The following is a 21,232-nucleotide window of genomic DNA, read 5'->3' on the forward strand; positions in this document are numbered from 1 at the left end:
GGACTGATGTTGAAAATCGGCGAACTGGCCCTTTAAGTGGTGTTTCAACAAAAAATTTGATCCTGCTCTTCAAGATTCATGTGTATCACTCACTTTAAACTTCTGCGTTGAAACAAAGACAGCGTGCAGTTAATCGCTTCGTCTGACACCTACCCCCCGCCAGCGGTTTCAGGCGTTAAAAATAACTATAAATATACTCAATCTTGTTGCTGATGGTCTGGTTTGCTTTTGCAGCTCATATAGAGGCATAAGAATTAATATCAATTTGTTTCATAAGCAGATAAAAACTCCTCACAGGAGCTTTAACTGGAGTAAAAGTAATAACACCACAATTAGGAAATGCTCGTTTCCATCCACCTCAGAATAATGTAATACTGTATTGTAATTATTGACTGATGAGTGTGTTAGCATCACTTTAAATGCTGCAGCTGATGGAGGTGGGGCTAATTTCAACTAGCTACTTTATATATACCAGGAAGCTAAATCTATAACACACAACATCATGACGCTCTCCTGAATAGCTCATCAGAATTTCCATTGATGTTAGAGACTGAAGCCGTCGGATAAATGCAGGGCCGTATAAAGCACAATATTTGTGTCCATAATGTAGCTAATATAGTGTAATGGATCAAGTATAGCTTCTATTGGAAGCACAAAAGTAGAGTACAAGTACCTTGGAATTGCTGTGCTTGAGTAGTACTTATTTACTTACTGTCACTGCCTATGAACCAGTATTATGAGCCTTGGGGTGTTTCCTCAGTATGCAGGATGTAACCCCTCCCTGAGAGCTTGCATTCATCAGTAGTGTGTTCATGGGTGGCTCCACATGAAATAATAAGAAACACAACTCATCTTCCCCCCTTATCAAGTCTTTGCTGATAAAACGTCTGCAGCTCCCTCGGGTGAAAAATTGCAAAAATTGCTTTTTGATTTGCTTTGAGAAATTGCTCAGAGATCCTGAAAACATAACTTTATACCCCGCCCCACATCAGGCTGCATGATTACATTTGGGCTATTCATCATTTCTTAAAAACCCTGCTCTCTCAGCAGTCGGGCACATATTTACTTTTCCTTTCTTAAAGGACTGTGAGCGAGATAACAGTCATTGAATATGTAATAGAGACTATGTTTTATAATGTGAGAGGCATTATCTGAAAATAGGCCGCTAATATCGGTTGAGTGCTTCCTTGTCTTGTATTTAAAGTCATTAGTTCTTCTGAAATGGAAATGGAGTACTGATAAGCTACAGAGCTTTGGTCCTAACTGTTGTTTGTAATTGAGGATGGCTAGTGTAGATGTATGATCAGTTTAAAAAGGTTTACAGTTTGCTTCTCAGCAGAAAACTGACTGCAAGTATTTTAGAGTTTTGAGGAAAAGGAAGTGTTAAATAACTATTGTAAAGATGTTGTGAAAGTGAAATTTCACATTTGCCATATCATGTCCTCCCTTTTGAGGAAGTAGCGTACAACAGTGATATAAATTTTCATGCAGTCAGATGTTTGCTATTATTAATGTCATCAGCTGTACACGATATGGAGTATGTCATGCCAGAGCATAACATTTTGTACATTTAAGTTTTATTGTTGTATTTATTTGATCAAAATGGAACAAACTCAAATGTCGGAATATCCACAATATATTATCTTGTGGTATCAAAATAACTAATAATTGAGAAATTTCTCTATGCTGATGGCAATCAATAAGACTGACAGAATGAGATGTTTTATTTTGGATTCCATCACCCTGTCCTATTGTAGGAACCAATCAGCACTTCAAATGTGAGCTCTAAGTTTAGACATGTGCGTAGAGGAGGGGCTGTGTTGTCACTCTCTCCACACTGACTGCTGTTTAAACGGTCCATCACACAGTAGTAGTGTCTCATGTCTCTTTAAATGCGGTTTGCGTTGATCCTTCATGAATGAAACCATGTGATCCAAACATCATTTGACGTCTGGCGCCTCCGACCATAGACTAAAACAAGCGAGGAAGGAGTGGATTTATCTAGAGAGCAGCGAGCGCGCGTGAGCGGAAAAAACATTTCTCCAGCTGTCTCTTTCCACACCGGGTCGACGAACCATCGGCGAACCCAAACCTTCGCAGGTGCGGTGGGCGAAAGGCGCCGGTTTGACTTCTGGTGAGTCAGCTTTGTCGAAATCAAAACTAAAATTACTGAAAAAGTGCTGAATATAGAGGTGTTGTTTTGCTGAGTGTGCACGGCCAACGCCGCTGCATGCTGTTATCGCTGCTGAGTGCGGGCGCGCTTATGTTACCGCTTGTCCCGGTGTGCGCTGCCGCCGCTGCGCTGTCCCGTTCAGCCGAACTCTCAGCAACGCCGCTGCCGTTTAAAGGGCAGCAGGCTGGTAGTGCTGAATCATCACGATTCAGTCGTCATCCAGACCCCGTACATGCTCTTCCGAGACCGGCTCGGTCGCTGGAACGGCCACGCCGACCGACCAACCGGCGCTCTCATATTAACACAGACAAAGGGGTTGTACGTTACGTACGGCTGTCAAGCTTAAACAGAAGCCATGTGTCGGAATTAAAGACCGTGCGGGGGTTCGAGAGCAGGTCGGCGTTCAGTGCCGGGGTTATGGCCGGGGATTCCCTTATTTTGTGGCTGCTAAGTGGCTAGATATTTAGAAAGGAGAAAGTAAGAAGAGCTGGGGTAAAACATAAAGGAAGGGCAACAACTTAAGGGAGCGGAAACCTCCATAACAACACATAACCTCAACGTTAGCTCCTCCGACTGTCCTCTCCTCGAGGTGCTGAAGCGGCAGCGGTGGACACAGACTGGAAGCCCAGCCGCTGTCGCTTCACAAACTGACTCGTTTGTCGCTTCTTTACAGGTAAGATGGCCAGTCAGCTGTTTGTTAAGTTAGCTGTCTGCATAACGGACGGTTTAACTGATTATTGTGGTAACATTTCGTCCACTTGCTGCTTGGTTAGTTGGCGGTGTGACATAAGTTAAACATTTAACGAACACAACAATAAAGGACCGCAGCTGTCACTGTGTAGTGTTTGTTACTGTCAGCCGTCCGGCGGTTAGCTACAGTGTATCATCGCAGCAGTTAGTGAGAGAGCAGCGGTGAGTCTGCTGGAGCGACTGTTTTGACATTTGCTTTGTGTCAGACGCTGTTCTTCCGACAGGCCCTCAGTTCATGTGTGTTTTAACGGTAACAGAATACATTTTACGTCTAAGTGGACTTGTACTGTCGGTTTAAACACAGAGAATCAGCCTGTTTCCTGGCGTGCCCGGTTGTACACCGGCTGGGCTCGCGGCAGAGATGCTGATTCATCACAACGTTGATATTTCTCAACGTTTGCGCGAGCAGAGCGGAGGCATGAGGGAGCCATGGCAACATGGCACCGGCGGCAGGCGGGCGGACAAAGGTCTGGCGCGAGGGAAGGAAGAGCTAGGTTTATATTGGGGTTTTGGCTCTGAAATAAATAGGGGCCTATTTATGTCATGTAGTCCATGTTGACGCGTTTATGGGATAATTAAAGCTCGTGTGGGTTGAGGAACGGGCGTTCAAAATGTCATTAGTGCTAAAAATGTTCACTTTTTCACCGAGGTTTGGTTATTCAGTGGGCTGGGAAACACTGAAACTAATTCAAGGCAAATTAGAAGAATATGAATATAGGCATCATAAAAATGATACAAATGACTTAGTAGCTAAACTTGTTTTTACTTTTAAAAAAACAAATTCTCACATGATTAATAAAACTTGCTGCCTTTAATATAATTTTTTGCGAAACCTTTCCTGAAAGTCTGCAAATCAAAAAAAAAATCCTTTAGCGTTTAATGTCATTAAATTCACTTTGATGAAACCAATGAAAGCTGGAGGGCAGGATAAATATTCCCATGGCAGTTAATGTTGAGCATTGATTGCTCATGAACCCACACAGAGACCTGAGCTAAAAAAAGAAAGCACCTCACTGAACTGAAGTGCTTTGCAACAGAATATCCCCTGATTGATCTCTCGTAGATGGGCCATTATCCGCTGCCTGGTAGCAACCTATGAGCACTGCAACTCTTACACACTGAGGAGTAATAGGGAAGCTCTGTGGGCCCAAGAAAAACAGAAACTTCACCCCCTAATGACTCCGTATCAGCAGATTTAGTGAGAGTCAGCACTCTGCGCAGAGTATCAAAAGTATGTAGTAAGCAAGTTGGCAAGTACTGTAATAGAGGGTCATAATGATGAAACAGTTGTATCAGTATTGGAGAGAAGAGCACCCTCCAACCCTCCTTACACACACGTTTCCCACCCATTTCCTCTTCTCTTTGCGTGTACGCACACACACTTGCACACACAACCAAGGGGCTAAACTTTTTATACTTGGTATCAGTATTTAATCAGTGCTTGAAGTGCATTTCTCTGTCAAGTACTTTCCCCATCCTTCCCTGGTGTTCACGGTAATTGAACGCTGACCAATGCTTATGTGTGCAACTTTGCTGATGGTGGCGGAGCGGCAAGGCGAGCGGAGCAAGGGGGATGAAGGAAGAGGGAGGAAGAATGAGAGATGGGATTTGCGGAGAGATTGAGAACAAGGACCTTTTTGTCTTCAAGGCATTCCCCTGAAAATGCTGAGGCGAAGCAAATGCGCTCTCGCTTGACAGATGGCGTTTTCACTTGTTACTTACCACAGCTAGTTTCTTTGCCTTGTCGTGTGCATGTGTGTCAATGTGTGTGTGTGTGTGTGTGAGGAGAGAGCAGGGATATAAAACACCTATAAGATGCTCAGATCTAGTGCTGTAGGGGCAGTGTGTGTGTGTGTGTGTGTGTGTGTCCCTAGCTGCACTTGCAGAATGTAGAAATAAGATGAAGCAATGGAAGTGATTTTACTATCAGTTGGTCATTACAACATTACGCATTTGGCAGTTGTTACCTGCACATCCCTTAACTCCATCTGACCTGAAGCTTCTCTCTTTAGGAGGTAGTCAGAGTGGGTTTAACATCAATGTGTGTGTGTGTTTATTTGTGTGTGTGTGTGTGTGTGTGTGTGTGTGTGTGTGTGTGCTCATATTATACACTTGTTTGATTCCCTGCATGCACAGAGGTCAGGTTGATGTAACACTGTGTAAATCCGTCTTCTCATGTGTGAAGAGGGAAGGATAGAGGATCTTATGAGCTGTAAGACAAGTGTTTATAGCAGAAGGATGAGATGCGCTCATGCTGAGAGCTGAGTTCAGCTTATTGGTCAGATAGAGAATAAATCAGTAAAAATCTCTAAATATTTCTGCTTCTTTCTTCTTGAATGTGAAGGTTTTGTGTTTAGAGTAAACTGAATATTTCATCAGATGAAACAAACTGTTGTAACACGTGAGCCCGGGCTTCAGGAAAGCATGATGGGTATTTTGTTCACCATTTGCTCACACTTTATGGGACAATAGTATAATGCAAAAATAAACTCCGCATTGATCAATGATGAAACGTGTTGATGTGATCGATTAGTATTGTCCAAAACATTGTCGTCTTTGGGTTTTATTTTGGGTTGCAACCGATTATTTCATTATCAATCAATCTGCTGATTATTTTTCTGTTAACAAGTTTGTTTATTAAAAATCAATTATTATCACTTAAAGCCAACTCACCTAAAGCCATTAAATATTAGTGAACTGCAATATGTGATACAGAGAAGTCGCACATGTAACTGGAGAACTTAAATAAACTAGCTCATTGATTATTTAATTGCTTACAAATAGTTCCCTATTGATCGATCAATCAGGATATGGACTACTTGGTTCAGCTGTAGTTTTATTAGAGGTTTACAACAATGCAATTTTGCAATGAAATACATTTGCTGTTAGTGTCACTGTTGTGAAGCTTATTATAATGATTAAGTGTTAGATCAGCTGTATGTTGGATTTTGGACGGTCTTTGGGCGAGTCGGGATGTGTGTCAGGTCTTTTCTGTTCGCGGTGCCGGTGATCTACCTGAGCGTTTGGAACGTTTACAAGCAACAAAACAACATTGTTATTGGATAGCTTAAGGAGCTTTCCCTCTACAAATGTCTCTTATTCTGTTTAACAAACAAAGCAAACTTCTCCTTAATAAATGAGATCATATTTGTGATGTCACCAAGGAAATATCTCATTTAAGAATAAGATAACAAGACTAAAGAAATGAGAAGCCACTTTTCTTACACATTGTGGTTAGAACCAAGACGCTATTAAGGTTTAAAACAGTCAGAGATGTGTTCATTCAGGTCTGTGTTTGAAGGTGATGCTTTGCTACATTTAGCTCTCGATTGTAAAATGTTCCTGTTGTATTGATTCTATATCCACTCTGATAGCATTAAAGAGGAGGCTTCACAAAGGCAGCGTTTATCGCAGGCCTGTGGTGCTGGATTGCATTAGATTGCGCAGGTGTTTAAAATATTGTGTCCACCTCCCGTGTAAGTGTGTGTGTGTGTGTGTGTGTGTGTGTGTGAGAGAGAGAGAGTGTGTGTTACAGGCTTTGGTGTTTGTGGAGATAATTTCTAAGTAGTTCCCGCGTGTTTATGATCTTGTTTACTTCTGGGATCCATTTCAGAGAAGTCTTGTTATGTTTGCAAATTTCTGAGAAGTAGAAAGAGAGAAGTAAAAGCCGGAATAAAAGCCGGAATCGGAGAGTGGGAGAGAGAGAGAGAGAGAGAGAGAGAGAGAGAGAGAGAGAGAAAAGGAAGCAGTGGGGCAGATCAATAGTTGAGTGTTTTTTCTCCACAGTAATGATGAAATATGGTGTAAGCAGATCTGGTGCATAATCATTGCTGTGCTCCACTGTTTTTCCTGCTTCCGTGTGTGTGTGCTGCTTGTCCTTGTATTACTTTGACTTTGTGTGTGTGTGTGTGTGTGTGTTAAATGTTCCTCCCTCTACAAGTGTCTTGACTCCTTATTTACATAACCGCCCTGAGAACCAGAAAATGTATGAAATCAAAGTAAATCCCACTGAAGCGCACATGAGAAGTCAAAGGGATTAGGAAATGGAAAACAAGTTCAGTCTCAAATTACCGACCCTACCTTGTGCCCTGAAATGGTCGTGGTGTGTTCAAAGACCAATAAAACAAAGCAGCTTTTCTGTATCAATAAGGCTCTGTGATCAGCTCACTTTGACTCTACTTATTTTGTGTTCCCTCTGAGGACCTGTGAGGGTTTATTTTGGATCTATTTTTTGAGGAGGCTCTAGTTTAAAGAGACGACTCATTCCCACACATACACAAATAAACACACACGCGCGCACACACTCGTAACCACAGCAGTGATTTAGTTTAGCGTGCAGTGTTGAGATATTGAACGTAGCCTTGGAGCTGGAAGGTAACAGGACTATCCGTACCAGAGGTTGTCTACCAGTTGCATCATCTCTATGCGCCAAATTGCCGCATTTTTTAACTGCAGTGTGACGATCCCAGAACTGTGGTTTGAATTTATAAACCTTTTAAATTAAAGAGAAAAAAAGTAAAACACACATATGTTGGATGAATGCCGAGGAGCAAAGAGAGGGAACAGAGATGTGTGCGGCCCCGGCTCTTTGCCTTCACCTGTGGCAGGAAATGATTTCCAGGCAACAACAGACTCACTTTTCAGCTCTGTGTTCACACTGAAGCTTCTTTGGTCACTACATCAGATCAGTGTCAACTCCTCCAACCACCATCAGGGTGATTGAATGGAACGGATGGTGATGGAGTCATGTGTAACTTCTTAACTATTTTTCAGCATTACACTTGATTGTAAAGTTGTTTGATCTCTGGATGCTTCATCTTTTTTATCATGTGTTGGGATCTAACTGATCTCCTATTTATCACCATTGCTATGCCTGTTTACCCATTGATCAGTTTTTACCATCGCCATTTGTTTTGGGTTAGATTATTCAAATGGAAAAATATCCTTCAGTAATGTCCAAACCCCAAATACCCAAACGCAGTGTTGTTAAGAAACAAGTTTAAAACACTTAAACAAAAGTGTTGCAGACAAATACTCTGTTAATTGATTGATTGATTAATTGACTAATCAACCAATCCTTCCAAAGTTGATCGACATTAGCTTTCCTTAAAGCACCATCTCAACCATGTAGAAAAAGAGATTCACTTTCATTTCTATCGTCCTTTGCACTGGAAGCTGAGCAACAGATTAAAGTAATGATCTTGAAGATTTTCATGTAAATAAATGTCTGTAAGTCACATAAGTCCCTATCTATTGCCCAATCAGGTAACTCACTGGTGACTGAGCCTATGGCCCACTGATGAAGCCTTTGCATTTGCAGTATATAGTATTATTATAGACTGGATGTCTGGTGCGACTTAATGGAAAATTTTCACAAGCGGCGCTCAGTTAGTGACACGTTTTCCATCAGCCAGCAGTGGTTGGTCTGCCAGAGAGGGTAGGCAGAGCTAAGTGGCTGCTTTTCTGGTCTCTGCAAGTGTTACGAGTAAACAGTAATCTACTATGGCTGCACAAACAAAGAAAAGAAAAGATGACGGATACAACTTCAAAAATAAGTGAAAATCCAAAGAAAAAGAAACAAATTTGACACTCAGATGAAGCAAACAGTCTAAAAAGGAAAGCGACCGTCAGCGAGGAAAATCTAAAGTTACAAGCGTAACAAAGGGAGGCAGCTGTGGACGGCAAAGAGAGCCAAACCGAAATCTTTAAGATTGAATCTTCAAGTAAGAAATAATACAAAAGCTCATTAGGGTAAACTTTTTGTGTTGTTTTTTTTAATTGTCCACATAAACATACATGATTTAAAGTATAAAGTTTATGTAACTTTCTAATCTTTTTGTCCTTTTTGGTTTTGTACGTTTATAAGTAGAGAATAACTTGCTATGTGTTTAATGTTTGGTACAGAGCAGTGTCTTACTGTAAATGTAATCTTACTTAGGATGAACCAAATGTTATTCATGACGTGGAAAGAAAAACTGAACTAGTTGTTGTTTGAGCCACAATGCCTGTCGCACCACGTTAAATGAGTGACAGCAACTGTGAAACCTTAAAATGGTCAGCAGGAATGTCCCGGAGCAGAAGGCCACTGCTCTCCGTGACTCCTCACGAGCTGCATTTGTCCCCTCAGTTGTTTCTGGTCTTTAATGTTTGCAAAGACGTTTATTAATTATAGAACGTTTAATCTGCTGCTGCGTCGAAACGTTCTCTTTGTCTCAGAGACTAATGATGTAAAACTGTGGGGAAATAAAGTTACTGTGTCGTTTAGCCTATCACTGTCACCCTCACAGCCCTCTGTTTGTTACACACACACACACACACACACACACACACAGGAGAGAGCCAACTTAACCTGCGCTACACTCCTTTCTCTCCTTTAAAAAAAAAAAAAGCACTTATGAAAAAAAAAGCAGCCAGAGCTCAATCGCCTGACAGTGCACTTTTTCTGCTTGTGTTGGGAAATTTGTCATCACACTCCGACTTACTACCTGGAATGGGAAAAACGTGTCGACGCCAGGACTTTTTCTCGCCTTTAATAACACACTTGCGCAAACACTGTCTCACGCACACACACACACACACACACACACACACACACAATCCTCTTTTTAAACTCATGAGAAAGGTGTGAAAGTGATCACTCTTCTCTCTCCATACATTATAACATGTGTACGAGGGTTCAGGTTCCCGTTTACCAGTCTTTTCCTTCGCTTTTCCTCATTTCCTTCCCTTCGTCTCTGTCTGTGTTATCATCCTTATTTCACGCTCTGCATACCTCCCTGTTAATAGCTTCCTGCTCTTTTTCTACACACACACTCACACACACCCAACACAAAAGTCTTTCTCCCCCCTCACCTTTGTTTCCTCACCCTCTCTCCCTGGCCCTGTGTCTCTGCTGTGTGTCCCCCCCTCTTTGTACACAGGTCGCCATTATCGCCCATCTGATTCCTAATTGCCAATTAGCCTCCACACGGTGCTCAACGTTAATTATTTACCAACTCCCTCGTCACCCCGGCCCACCTCTCTGGGTTTTTTTAAACAAAGACGAGGTGTAGGCAGCCAGGATCCACGCTCCCTGTGTTTTCCTTCTTCCCATCCTGTCCTCTCTGTGTCTTACTAGTCGCCTGCCGTCCTTTGTGTTCTCCATCATGGCCCAGAGAGTGTCCTGAGGGGGTCACACACAGCTAAAGCCGCGGTTGTATGCGGATTACTCCATAACAGACAGAATCACAAACGACTTGTGACTCTGACAATCTATTCTTGATCATTCTCTATATGCTCGCTTGTTTAAGCTTGCCTACACCCACACACACACCAGCCCCCGGGTCGCTTTTGAAGCGCTTAATCTGGCTGTTTATTTTCTTCTGCATGTGTGTGTGCGTGCGTGTGTGTGTCTGTGCAGCATGCCACCAGCTTTTAAGTTGTAAGTCTCTTTCTAAGAAATTCTTCTCTGTGCGGCGCTGGTGGCTGGAGCAAAAGGTTTTTCTCAAACAAGATTAATTAGAGCTCTGTCTGAAGCCAGCCGCACAACCACGCACACACACACACACGCAGACACACGCACACACACACACACATACACACAGAGCTCATCATGCTGTTCGTCTGAAGAGAAAGGAGTCATGCTGTATGTCTTGTACACTTTCTTGAGCTCTTTAATCTATCTTATAAACCCCCTGATCGCCGTGTTCACCTTCTGCCACGCTGTGTGTGTGTGTGTGCGCGCGTGTGTGTGTGTGTGTGTGTGTGTGAGTGAGACAGAGAGCAGGAGGTCGGAGGAGAGAGGGAGGGATGGTCAGCAGTAGTTTCATTGCACTGGATCAGCTTCAGAACTTTTCTAATTGGAGGTTTTAGTCGTGGTCGTTGCTGAGTTCAGGGTTTTTTCTCCCCCCCCATCCTTTCCTCCCCCCTGGTCCTCTCTCTCTCCCCCTCCCTCCACTCTCCCCCCCCCCCCCCCCCCGCCCAGTACCCAACAGCTAAGCTCTTACAAATGTGTTGAGGATGCATTTTCACCCAAACGCTTTCCCACCCCCTCTTCTTCTTCTTCTCTCCCTCCCTCCACCGTCCTGTTCCTCCCTCCATCCCCACCTCTGTCCCCCTCCTCCTCCCTACTCACTCGCCTCCCCCTTTTTCTTCTCTTCTTTCTCCCTTGTCATTTGCACCCCCCAACCCCCCAGCCCGTCCTCCCTACATACTCAGCGTTTTTCTCGGTTGTGGGTGTGATGTCTCCGCTGTAACGCTAATCAGCTCTGGAGACGTCAGCATTCTTTCAGTCCTCCTCCACCACCTCCCCCCCTCCTCCTCCCCCCTTCTCTCCTCCTTTCTTACCTTTTCTGTCTTCACCTTGCTATCTTACCTCCTCCTCCTCTTTTCTCCTCACTGTCTTATCGTGTCTTCTCCTCTATCTGTATTTCACTCATCTACACCGTTTCTCACCTCCTCCTCCATCCCCGTCCCCCATGTCCCACCTCTGTTTGTGTGTGTGTGTGTGTGTGTGTTGTGTCTTCACTGTAACCATAAGCAGCTCCGCTCTTGAGTTGTCAGCATTCTTTTGGTTGCTCCATAAAAATTGAGCCTGCCGCAGCAAAAAAGCTGTCTGTTGTAGCAACAGTGACTGTGGCATTGACCACACCGCAGCGACCACCCCCAAAGCATTGTGGGAAGGACACCTCTGGCACTTTGTGTATGTGTGTGCGTGCATGTAAGTGTGTATGCCCAAGATGAATGGCGATGCCTTTGCTCAGCAGATGATCTTTAACCTGGGTGACTTACACACGGCTTGAGCTCTCAGAGAAAACACGCACACACACAAACTAGTTTGCTGCAGGTCTCTGCCGTGGTGTAGCTCAGCTCTTTGGTCGTCCAACGTTAGTTCAATAGATCCCGAACATGAAGTACTGTCCTGTTCTCTAAGTGTGAACTGCTGTCACCACTACTACCTGCTCAACTTAAACTGGTACGATAATAAAGTGGATGTGCACCGAGTGGAGCTCAAACAATGAGTTACTTGATTGAAAATGAATTCATGACAAATTTGGCAATCAATTAAGCAAAAAGGTCAAAAACTCTTGATTTTCCTCGCTGACGGTCGTTTTCCTTTTTAGACTGTTTGCTTCATCTGAGCGTCAAATTTGTTTCTTTTCTTTGGATTTTCACTTATTTTTAAAGTTGTATCTGTAGTCATCGATCTTTTCTTTGTTTGTGCAGCCAAAGTAGATTACTGTTTACTCGCAACACTTGCAGAGACCAGAAAAGCAGCCGCTTAGCTCCGCCTACCCTCTCTGGCAGACCAACCACTGCTGGCTGATGGATAACGCGTCACTAACTGGGCGCCGCTTGTGATTTTTTCCGCTTGAGTCGCACCAGACATCCAGTCTGTAATAATACTATATACTGCAAATGCAAAGGCTTCATCAGTGGGCCATAGGCTCAATCACCATTGAGTTACCTCATTTGGTGATAGTGACTTAACAGACGGTTATTTACATGAACTTTAACGATGACACGTTTGGGTCTTGAAGGTTGATGTTATTTTTTCGACTATTTTGACATTTTATAGATCAAACAATTAATTAGTAAATTTTTCAAAAATTATAACTCTGCAAATTGTTATTTCAAATTTGAACTTATTGGACAGGAAGTGAGGAAATTGTGCGAGGTTAACAACCATCTCAAACTGTACTGGACACAGTGGGGTTAATAATAGATTCATAGATTGATTGATTGATAATGACAATAATATTTCTTTAGCTGAAGCACACCTCTGTCTTAAATCAGCTGATAATTCGATCCATCTGTTCAAATCAGAGAGAGGGTATATCCATGACAGAAAGTCAGCAGAGTTTATGTCCCTATTTTTCTAAAGAAAACCCTCGATTCAATTCGATGTGTGCACCTGCCGTGATATGTTCGCTTGTAGCTTTTATCTCAGACAACAAAAAAACATCTTCTATATGTTTCTGCAAGTATAAACCTCTGAGCGAGCATGTACAGTGCGCTCAGTTTCTGCCCGCATCAGGCATTGTTAAGCACTTTAAACATAACACCGTTTGCATGTTTGTGTACTTGCAGCCGAGCGTTTTACTTGTGTGTTTTATTGTGCCCCACTGGCATGGCGGCAGGGGAATGTGTATGTGCTGCCAGCGTGCTTTTTGTTTGTATGTAGATGTTGTGGAGGGGGGTTGGTGGGCCGTTTTGGGCACAGGGGAAATAAACCAGTGCCTGGCAGGAAAACAGCCTCCTTTTTGCCCCCGATGTTTTCCCTCTCTACACCACCCCCACCAGCCCGCCCCCCCCAGCTTCATGTCTTTGATCCATCTATTGTGTGATGTTGCTCCTCCAGCTGTGGGAGGCTGCATCCCAACAAAACGCAAGATGGCAGATGTACGAGAAGCGCTGTGTGCGCACAATTAAAGGAAAGAAAATGTCTGAATGTCTGACCCTCACCCATTAGAGAGTGCTTTGGGTGCTGGATTGAAGAGCTGATACTCCATCATAGTAAACTTCTTTCATCATATTCTTCATTTATAGAATATCTGACAGATCTTTGAATTGTGCGTTTCACATACGTTGTGTGCATGCATGATGTAGTGTACGTTATTCTTTGATCTTGCAGCTATTTATAACTGTAGGATTTGTGGCAGCGCTCACATAAACACTCACGCACCCTCACAGACAGACAGGCAGAGGTGCATTGTGGGGGAGGCTGGCTGGCACTCTCAGTGTCGGGCCTTTTGACAGAAAAGAATAAGAATAAAACGAGAAGAGACACGTCGCCTCATGTCACATAAATGTCATCACTTCCCCAAACCAGGCGCTGTTTGAACCACACAACTTGTGAATGACTGAAGAAATGTAACTTATTTTCACATCAGCTGTTTGTTTTTTTTTAAGAAAAATACATAAGAGAGTAGAAATGCTTAAAGGCAGAAGAGAGGCTGACTTTAATCAGCAAGTAGCTTTAACTAAACCTCTGATTCAGCAGTGTCAGGTGTGTCGGTTTTGTTCAAAAGAAAGTATCGTCATACTTTGAGGACTTAATTTCCCCATCGGTTAGACCACCAATCAAACACAAGCACGTTCTCTTGTTGAACCTCTTTTGCCCTGTAGGCTTCCTCAGCCTGCAGCTGTATGACGGCAAACTGTCACCTTTTAGGAATAGACTGAGAGGGTTCTAAGGGTTGTAAAATCAGAGGGGGGGTTAAAAGTGACAGAGCAGAGCTGAAATTTGCGTGGCAGAGGAGGAGAGAGAGGGGGGAGGTAGGGGGGGGGAGAGTGAGATCAGGAATCTGCTGAGTCATCATGACTGGTCTCATGATGATCGCTCAGCAGCAGCAACAATAGATGCACTTTATCGAACACACACACACACACACGCGCGCACACACACACACAGGTCTGAGAGATGAGAGCCAGACCACACAAAGCGTCTCATTGAGAGCTTGTAGAGATGCTCATCTGTGGAGCTGTGCGCTCTAAGGTCTGATCTCATCTTTTGCACTTCCAGGCTCCCTCTTTGTTGACTTCTGATTCACACTGTTTGTCTTCGTCCTTTTGTCTCTTGTTTCCACTTTTGTTCAAATGTTCATTTTACTCTTAATATAAGGTGTGTGTGTGTGTGTGTGTGTGTGTGTGTGTGTGTGTATGTGTGTGTGTGTGCACGTTAGGGCCCTAACAGTTGGTTTTCCCCTGGAGTCCTTCCCACAGTTTTTACCACTTCCTCTTCGTTCAACTTCATTTCATTCCTATTGGCCTGAAACCAACCAATAACAGTTCAACAACACAAAGGTGGTGGGCACAGTCTGTAACCAGCAGGAAACAGGAAGTCAGGGGAATTCTAAGAAAAGTTTTTGTCACTTTCACTCATACACTGTGACACACGTGTATTATACTACAACATGCTCACACAAGAGTAGATTTCAATTGAGTGTGTCTCCACTGGTCTCACTTAAAGTATGTTTTTATACCTCCTTTTTACGGAGATGGTCTCTCATTTACATAAAAACTATTCAGCCCGTTCACTGGATTTACACAGAACTCCAGCCGTCTTTCATGATGTTTCTTTGCTTACGTTCTGCTCTCTCTTGCATCTCTGTAGGTCTGTTCAGAAGAGCAAGGCTCTTGTGGTATGACGACGACTAACAAAGGAAATAAAGCCTTGAAGGTAAGAGAATGCACGTCTTGCACTGAATTCTCTGTATTTGGTAAGTTGTCCCGTCTCCATCTCACTCCCTGTCTTCCTCCTGTGGCCTCCAGGTGAAGCGTGAGCCCGGGGAAAATGGCACCAGCCTCACAGACGAGGAGCTGGTGACCATGTCGGTGCGGGAGCTGAACCAGCACCTCCGAGGGCTCACCAAGGAGGAAATCCTGCAACTGAAACAGCGGAGGCGCACGCTGAAGAACCGTGGCTACGCCGCCAGCTGCCGGGTGAAGCGGGTGACGCAGAAGGAGGAGCTGGAGAAGCAGAAGGCCCAGCTGCAGCAGGAGGTGGACAAACTGGCCAATGAGAATGCTTCAATGCGCGTTGAGCTGGACGCTCTGAGGTCTAAGTACGAGGCGTTACAGACCTTCGCCAGGACTGTGGCACGGAGCCCCACTGTCGGGGTCGGGGTGAGGGGTGGAGGGGGAGGAGGAGGGGGAGGGGTGCCGTCATCAGTGATTGGTCCACTCATACCAGGGAAGGTGGCGACAGCGACCAGCGTGATCACAATAGTGAAGTCAAAAACAGACGCACGGTCTTGAGGGAGGGAAAGATAGATGAGGGTGGAGGGATGGAGTCGTTCTTCTTCTCTGCCGGCCGCCTCTCCTCCACCTGCACTGACTCAAAACATCTGGGCAGCCTCGATCACATCACCTCAGCATGTTCCCGTCACCTGTCGCAGATCAGTGCAGCTGAAGGAAAGGATGGAGCAGGGGGAGATTGTTGAGACTATAAAGAAGCAAGCCCTTGGTCAGCACGCGATAATTTAGCACAGGACAGATACACAGGCTTCCTCCTGTCACTGAAAGTCTGGAAGAGTCAAAGAATTACAGATAAGTTTAAGTCTAAGCTAAGGGAAAAAATGTGAATGCCCAAGACGCTGTGGAAAAATCATGCAATTTAGTTCAGATGCCATTTGTGTTAGTCAGGTGTTCGCTGGTAGACCTAGCTTTCTGTAAGTGCAGAATAATCTCGTCACACATTTGCACACTAGATTTAAATTCAACCAAGATCTAGATCATTTAAATTTGCTGTTCTAACAAAAATATAACACACAAATTACATACGTTCTAGACACAGAAAGAGGGTGTTACTGTGTTAGTTATAAAAAAATCATTGGATTAGTTTGACACAAAGAGTTTTGTGACTTCCAAAAGAAAACAAGATTTCAGTGGCTGCAGAGAAGTCCCATCGCGCTCCACCGAGCCAAGAACTTTATAGAAAAGTATTATAGAAAAATATATATTACACAATGGTGGTAACTGTATTTCTACTGTTTTGTACCGTGTTGTCATTCACATGAGGTCCAAAGTGTATTCTCTGTGTGTCAATTGTGATATATCAGGAATTCTGTGAAATTCTGTGACGCGTGTTCGTTTTGGTATCGCTATATTTAGTTAGATGTATTTTTTCTACGGTCTCTTCTCTTTCTATGCCCAACTATCTCTCTCCTAGCTATTCTTTCTCTGTCCTTTCATCTTCAATTCTATCTGGTTTCTGATTATTACACACAGAACTTCCTGGATCTATCAGAGAGAGTAGGGGAAACGCAATTGATCATAACCAAAAAAACAGAAAGGAGTTACTGACCGTCACTGACCTTCTCTAAGTTTGTGAGACTTTTCAGGGAAATGGTCGTTTGAACGCCAGAGCCGAATCAAGAACAAGTTGTCGTCAGTCTGTTTGAGTTCCTCTCAAAAGTACACAAAGAAAATTGGAAGGGCAAGTGCCTTGGTCTCTTAACGATATGCATGAAGAAGAAGTCAAGAAGACATGAGGAAGTGTTAAAGGAGGGGGGAGATTCAATGCCGGCAGTCTGCTTACACCTGTGCTTAATGAGACACACTGACCAATCAGGAATCAGGATGTGACAGCATTTAACTCTGGCTGTGCGTTATTGTATGAGCTGTACAGTACCCATCAGGATTAGTAATATTAATAACACCCATTTATGTGACTTGGAAGTTAATTTACTAAAGAGAAAAACAAAAAAGCAGCCTGTGTGTATCCCCAGAATAAAGTTCATAAATCTGCTTTATGTTAATTACTGGTTCTAATGTGTTTAATTTGACTGGCTGCAGACTTAAATGTAGGGTGCCACACCTACAGGAACACTTTAGCCTCACAACACAGCAGTTAACGCTGCATTCCTCTTGCTTTTAACCACAAAGCTCCCTTTACAGCTGCAGATGTGCATTGAAAGACATTTATCTGAATTTCCAGTCACATAAACGGGACGTCATTTCACACGAGTTTTACCATAAAAGTCGTCCTACGTGGTGTTCTATACTCGGAGAATCTTTGTCTATGTATGGTAGAGTCTGGATTTTATAAAGACAATTATCTTTGCATTGTTTGTATCGACCTATAAAAAAAGGTATAACTAAATCTGTTTGATATACAGTATCTCTCTATTTTGCAATTGTACCAAAAGTGGCTTAACTACTGAATAGCTTTGTTTTCTCTCTAGTGACTAGGCACGTGTGTGTAACCGTGAACTAGTGTGTGCCGTGCTGTGTAGGTATGTGACGAGGTAACTATAACGTTCACTATTTCATGGATATGACTTTGATCCTTGTTTGATTTCAGGCCGAAGCGGGTGATGACACCGAGGGTAACTGCACTCTTTCTCTGATCATGAAATCTTGTTCCATCATTATGCGCTGCAGACGTGTCAGATCGTGTGTTTATCTGCCCACAATCTGCGCTTTTGATTTACAAATATTAACTTTGTTTGTCAGATCGAATTTGTGCGTTTCAAAACAGACACTCATGACTTTCGTTTGGTCCCTGCAGTGTTTGAAGGGCATTAATTCAGATCAAATACCCGATGAGGTGAGGAAGTGTCACGGTTAACCTCGCAGGCTTCATGATTTTGTGTATTCAGGTCATCAGAGATGTGAAACTAAACAATGGCTGCATCACCCCCGCTCCTTCACTAACTTATTTTTGTAACGTGTGATGAAGGTACTTGTTTTTGCTGTGTACATTTTATATAGTTCTGTATATATGATGTTGTTCCTGTTTTGTTTATGAACTGTTCTGTACGTGTCAGGGAAGTGAAGCAAAACTGTTAATGTTCTTGGTGTTTTATGAAGTGAAAAATGTATTCTGCTATTTAAGGCTTTGTCTGTCAAAGAGTTAGGTTTACCTTATCAAGTACAATTGCCTCAAACTGGTTCAACTTAAAGAGACATGATTTAAATTTACTGAAATAGAAGCAATTTACAATTAACATAAATGCCACCTTTACGTGAGCCGCTACTTTTCCACTGTGAAGAAAAAGGGTTATTTAGCCTACTGCTGTGCAGTTATTAACATTAGTGAAGTGAAGTGCGTCCTACATTATTATACAATAAAATACAGACAGTGGAACATTGAGTGAAGGCATTGGAAGGGAAACGGTTTGTAAAGTTAGAAGTATTATTTCTCTGTAATCTTAAATGTGAAATCAGCTAAAACAGCTAAAAATGTCAAAGGAAAATATCTGATACAGTTTTAAAAGCAGATAAAAGCAGATAATCAAACCCAGAATATTTATCTTTGTGCTATTTAAAAAATGTGTCCTGTTTTGTATTTTCAGATTGTTTGATTTTCTACTGGATTCTTTTCCCGCCTTTGTTCGCTCTGTCACTGCTTTTTGTCTGTCTTTACATTCTTATGTTAAGTTATGTTTTCTTTTGGGAAAGTCTTGTGTTGTGTTTGTGGTATAAAAGAGAAGGAGACTTTTGCAAAGTCGTTTTAAGTCAAAGCAAAATATGAACAAACTCGTCAAACTGTACGTTTCCACCTGGTCTGTGTCGTCATGCTCCTCTGTATTCTCACTGTTCAAACATAAATGTGTCGACATGCTGTTTAATAGACGTCTATAATTATGCTATTAACCGTTTGGGGCAAAATTAGACCTCCTGTCACACAGGAGCGGTGATGCTATCCTGGTGGTTGTATCAAGTTGTCTTATAATAAAATGCAGGTTCAGTGTTATGTGACGAGGTAAAGAGCTTACGAGTGCTTAGGAAGCTTGTGTACGTTTAAATGGCTTATGTGTTGTCGATTAGACTGCTTTTTCAGTATCACTTAAAGAACTGTGAAAACATGAAATCATATTTTTCAATATTTTTTATCTTTTTCCAAGTGAGAAAAAGCCGTGCAGACGTACTAAAAAATATCATTTGTGTCTTCCAGACTTGAATATCTTGTGCTTGTTGTCTGGTTGTTCTAGGGCAGGAGGTTTTATGTCTTTAAACAAATTAGTTGAAACATTACAGAAGCTACTTCCTGATTCTCAGCAGACATGATCAGCTGACAACAGTGACCTTTAGTGATTATCAGACAGGGCAGCTTGGTTGTTTTTCATAACACAGTTTAAGAGCTTGTAAGACACGCTGACCTTATTTTCCCACTGCCTTTACAGGGGTTATACCCTCCATATCAAAAGGCTTTTCATCACAAACCCAAGCAACTGCTCCTAAACCACAGCTATAAATATTTTACAGAGGCAGAAAGGAGTGCTGGAGACACATCTGATAAAACCTCTCCACTTATCCCAACCCTTTTTACAAAGTGTCGGCGAGTTAACTCCGCAGGCAGCCGAGCCCTTCTTTAAAACATCCGATCCTCCTGGAAGATGCAAATCATTAACTCCTTATCTCACTGCTTGGCCAATCTGTGTGTAGTCTTTCAGTTGTTTTCCTGTCTGCTGAATCACGCCACTAAAAGCCCTTTCACCCACCTCGGATACAGATCGATGAGAGTAAATGAAGCAAGGATTCCTTTGATCGTTTTTTTGGTGATTTCATCAATAATAATGTTTGTTTGACTCTTAAGCTCCTCCTTCTGGCTGCTTTCTCTTACTCTTTCTGCTGCCCCTGCCCCTTTTAGTTCTACTGCCTCTCACATGTCACATTTTTATGCATCACATCACATTAACTCATTTGTATTTTCTTGCTTTTCTCCACTTAAAGGGTTTCTAAAGTGAAAAATGGTCTGTTCAAAGCTATAGATAAGTAGTGAGTTTGTGTGAATATGGCATAGCCTATTCAGAAAAGCCCTGAGAATAGTAAAATCTGTGTTTTGTAATATTTCTGTATGAGGTGTAATAAATTATTCTACGACAGTACTTTCTATGGGAAAATACCTAAAATGTGACAGTCTTTGTAAGTATTTATCTTCAACTAAATTATTGTACTTTTTTTTGCAATTTGTAGATATGTAAGTGATGATGATGAGGTATTGGTAATCTTGAAATTAACTGTTTCATCATGATGCATCTTTTAATTTATTGATGTATATACTGTATGTTTGTTGATAAACAGCTTACTTTATTTTGTATATGACCAATAAAAATGTTTTGAAATTGAAGTTCTTTTGTGTGCCTTGTGTAACCGAGGACTATAGGAGCACTACTTTTTCATAGTGTTTAGTATATAAACAGGATGCTGTTGTAAAAGTTAAATATTAATATCAAAGTATATTATGCAGATGTAGTTAGAAAGTTAGTATAATTTCTACTGGGTAGTAAAGACAGCCACTGAATTATTGTTTTTACCCTTACAGCCAAATTGTGTTTTTCTTCTTCATAAAAGAAATGTCTGCATTATAAATATACAGTGCTGCGCCTATTGGAGAGTAAGGGGAACACAGTATGGGGAAAAGACAGTGGCATCAGATAACACTGTAAAGTTGCACATGTATCCTGTTGACTATTCATGGATACAAAGACAAAAACAAACTTACCTCCCAAGTTTTACAGATTTCAATGAGTTAATCAATAATTATCAGAAAATGTTGTCATTACTAAAATCACTTACCATAAAACCCCTTTTTACTGGAACACCTTCTTTGCTCTGAAAAAGCCCATATGTTATCAAATAGACAACCATTTCTAATTCTAATACATCATCAGGAATTCAAATAATCATCAGGAAAAATACACCATGTAGACCCTTTTTACTGCAGACTAACACAGGTGTAACTAATTACATTGTTAATTGCTGCATAGCAGGCAGTAGTTGCTGCATAATTAATGTTATTGGTTTCACCTGGGCTTTTCAGCTGCACTGTCTTGCTCTCATTTTAAACATACACTGATGCAAGCCCTAGATTTAACTTAA

General features: G+C 42.2%; 1 protein-coding gene across 2 annotated transcripts; it reads left to right on the forward strand.

The window, feature by feature from the left end:
- Positions 1 to 2,031: 2,031 nt before the first annotated feature.
- mafgb (v-maf avian musculoaponeurotic fibrosarcoma oncogene homolog Gb) lies at positions 2,032 to 20,480 on the forward strand. 2 transcript variants are annotated; one of them, XM_069666625.1, is made up of 3 exons: positions 2,032 to 2,134; positions 15,018 to 15,083; positions 15,176 to 20,480. In XM_069666625.1, the coding sequence occupies exons 2-3, from the start codon at positions 15,048 to 15,050 to the stop codon at positions 15,659 to 15,661; spliced, it is 522 nt and encodes a 173-aa protein (XP_069522726.1). In that variant the 5' UTR covers positions 2,032 to 2,134; positions 15,018 to 15,047; the 3' UTR covers positions 15,662 to 20,480. The 2 variants fall into 2 exon arrangements, with proteins under 2 accessions (XP_069522726.1, XP_069522727.1); XM_069666626.1 differs by lacking the exon at positions 2,032 to 2,134 and adding an exon at positions 2,792 to 2,846.
- The last annotated feature ends 752 nt before the right edge of the window (positions 20,481 to 21,232 follow it).

This window comes from Semicossyphus pulcher, unplaced genomic scaffold (assembly GCF_022749685.1).
Source record: "Semicossyphus pulcher isolate SPU_LCO1_2020_fin unplaced genomic scaffold, fSemPul1.0.p SCAF_17, whole genome shotgun sequence".
In the NCBI taxonomy this organism is placed as follows: Eukaryota; Metazoa; Chordata; class Actinopteri; order Labriformes; family Labridae; genus Semicossyphus; species Semicossyphus pulcher.

Coding starts and splice junctions, on each gene's coding strand:
- mafgb (XM_069666625.1), top strand. CDS start 15,048: ATGACGACGACTAACAAAGGAAATAAAGCCTTGAAG. Junction 15,084..15,175: donor AAGGAAATAAAGCCTTGAAG/GTAAGAGAATGC, acceptor TGTGGCCTCCAG/GTGAAGCGTGAGCCCGGGGA.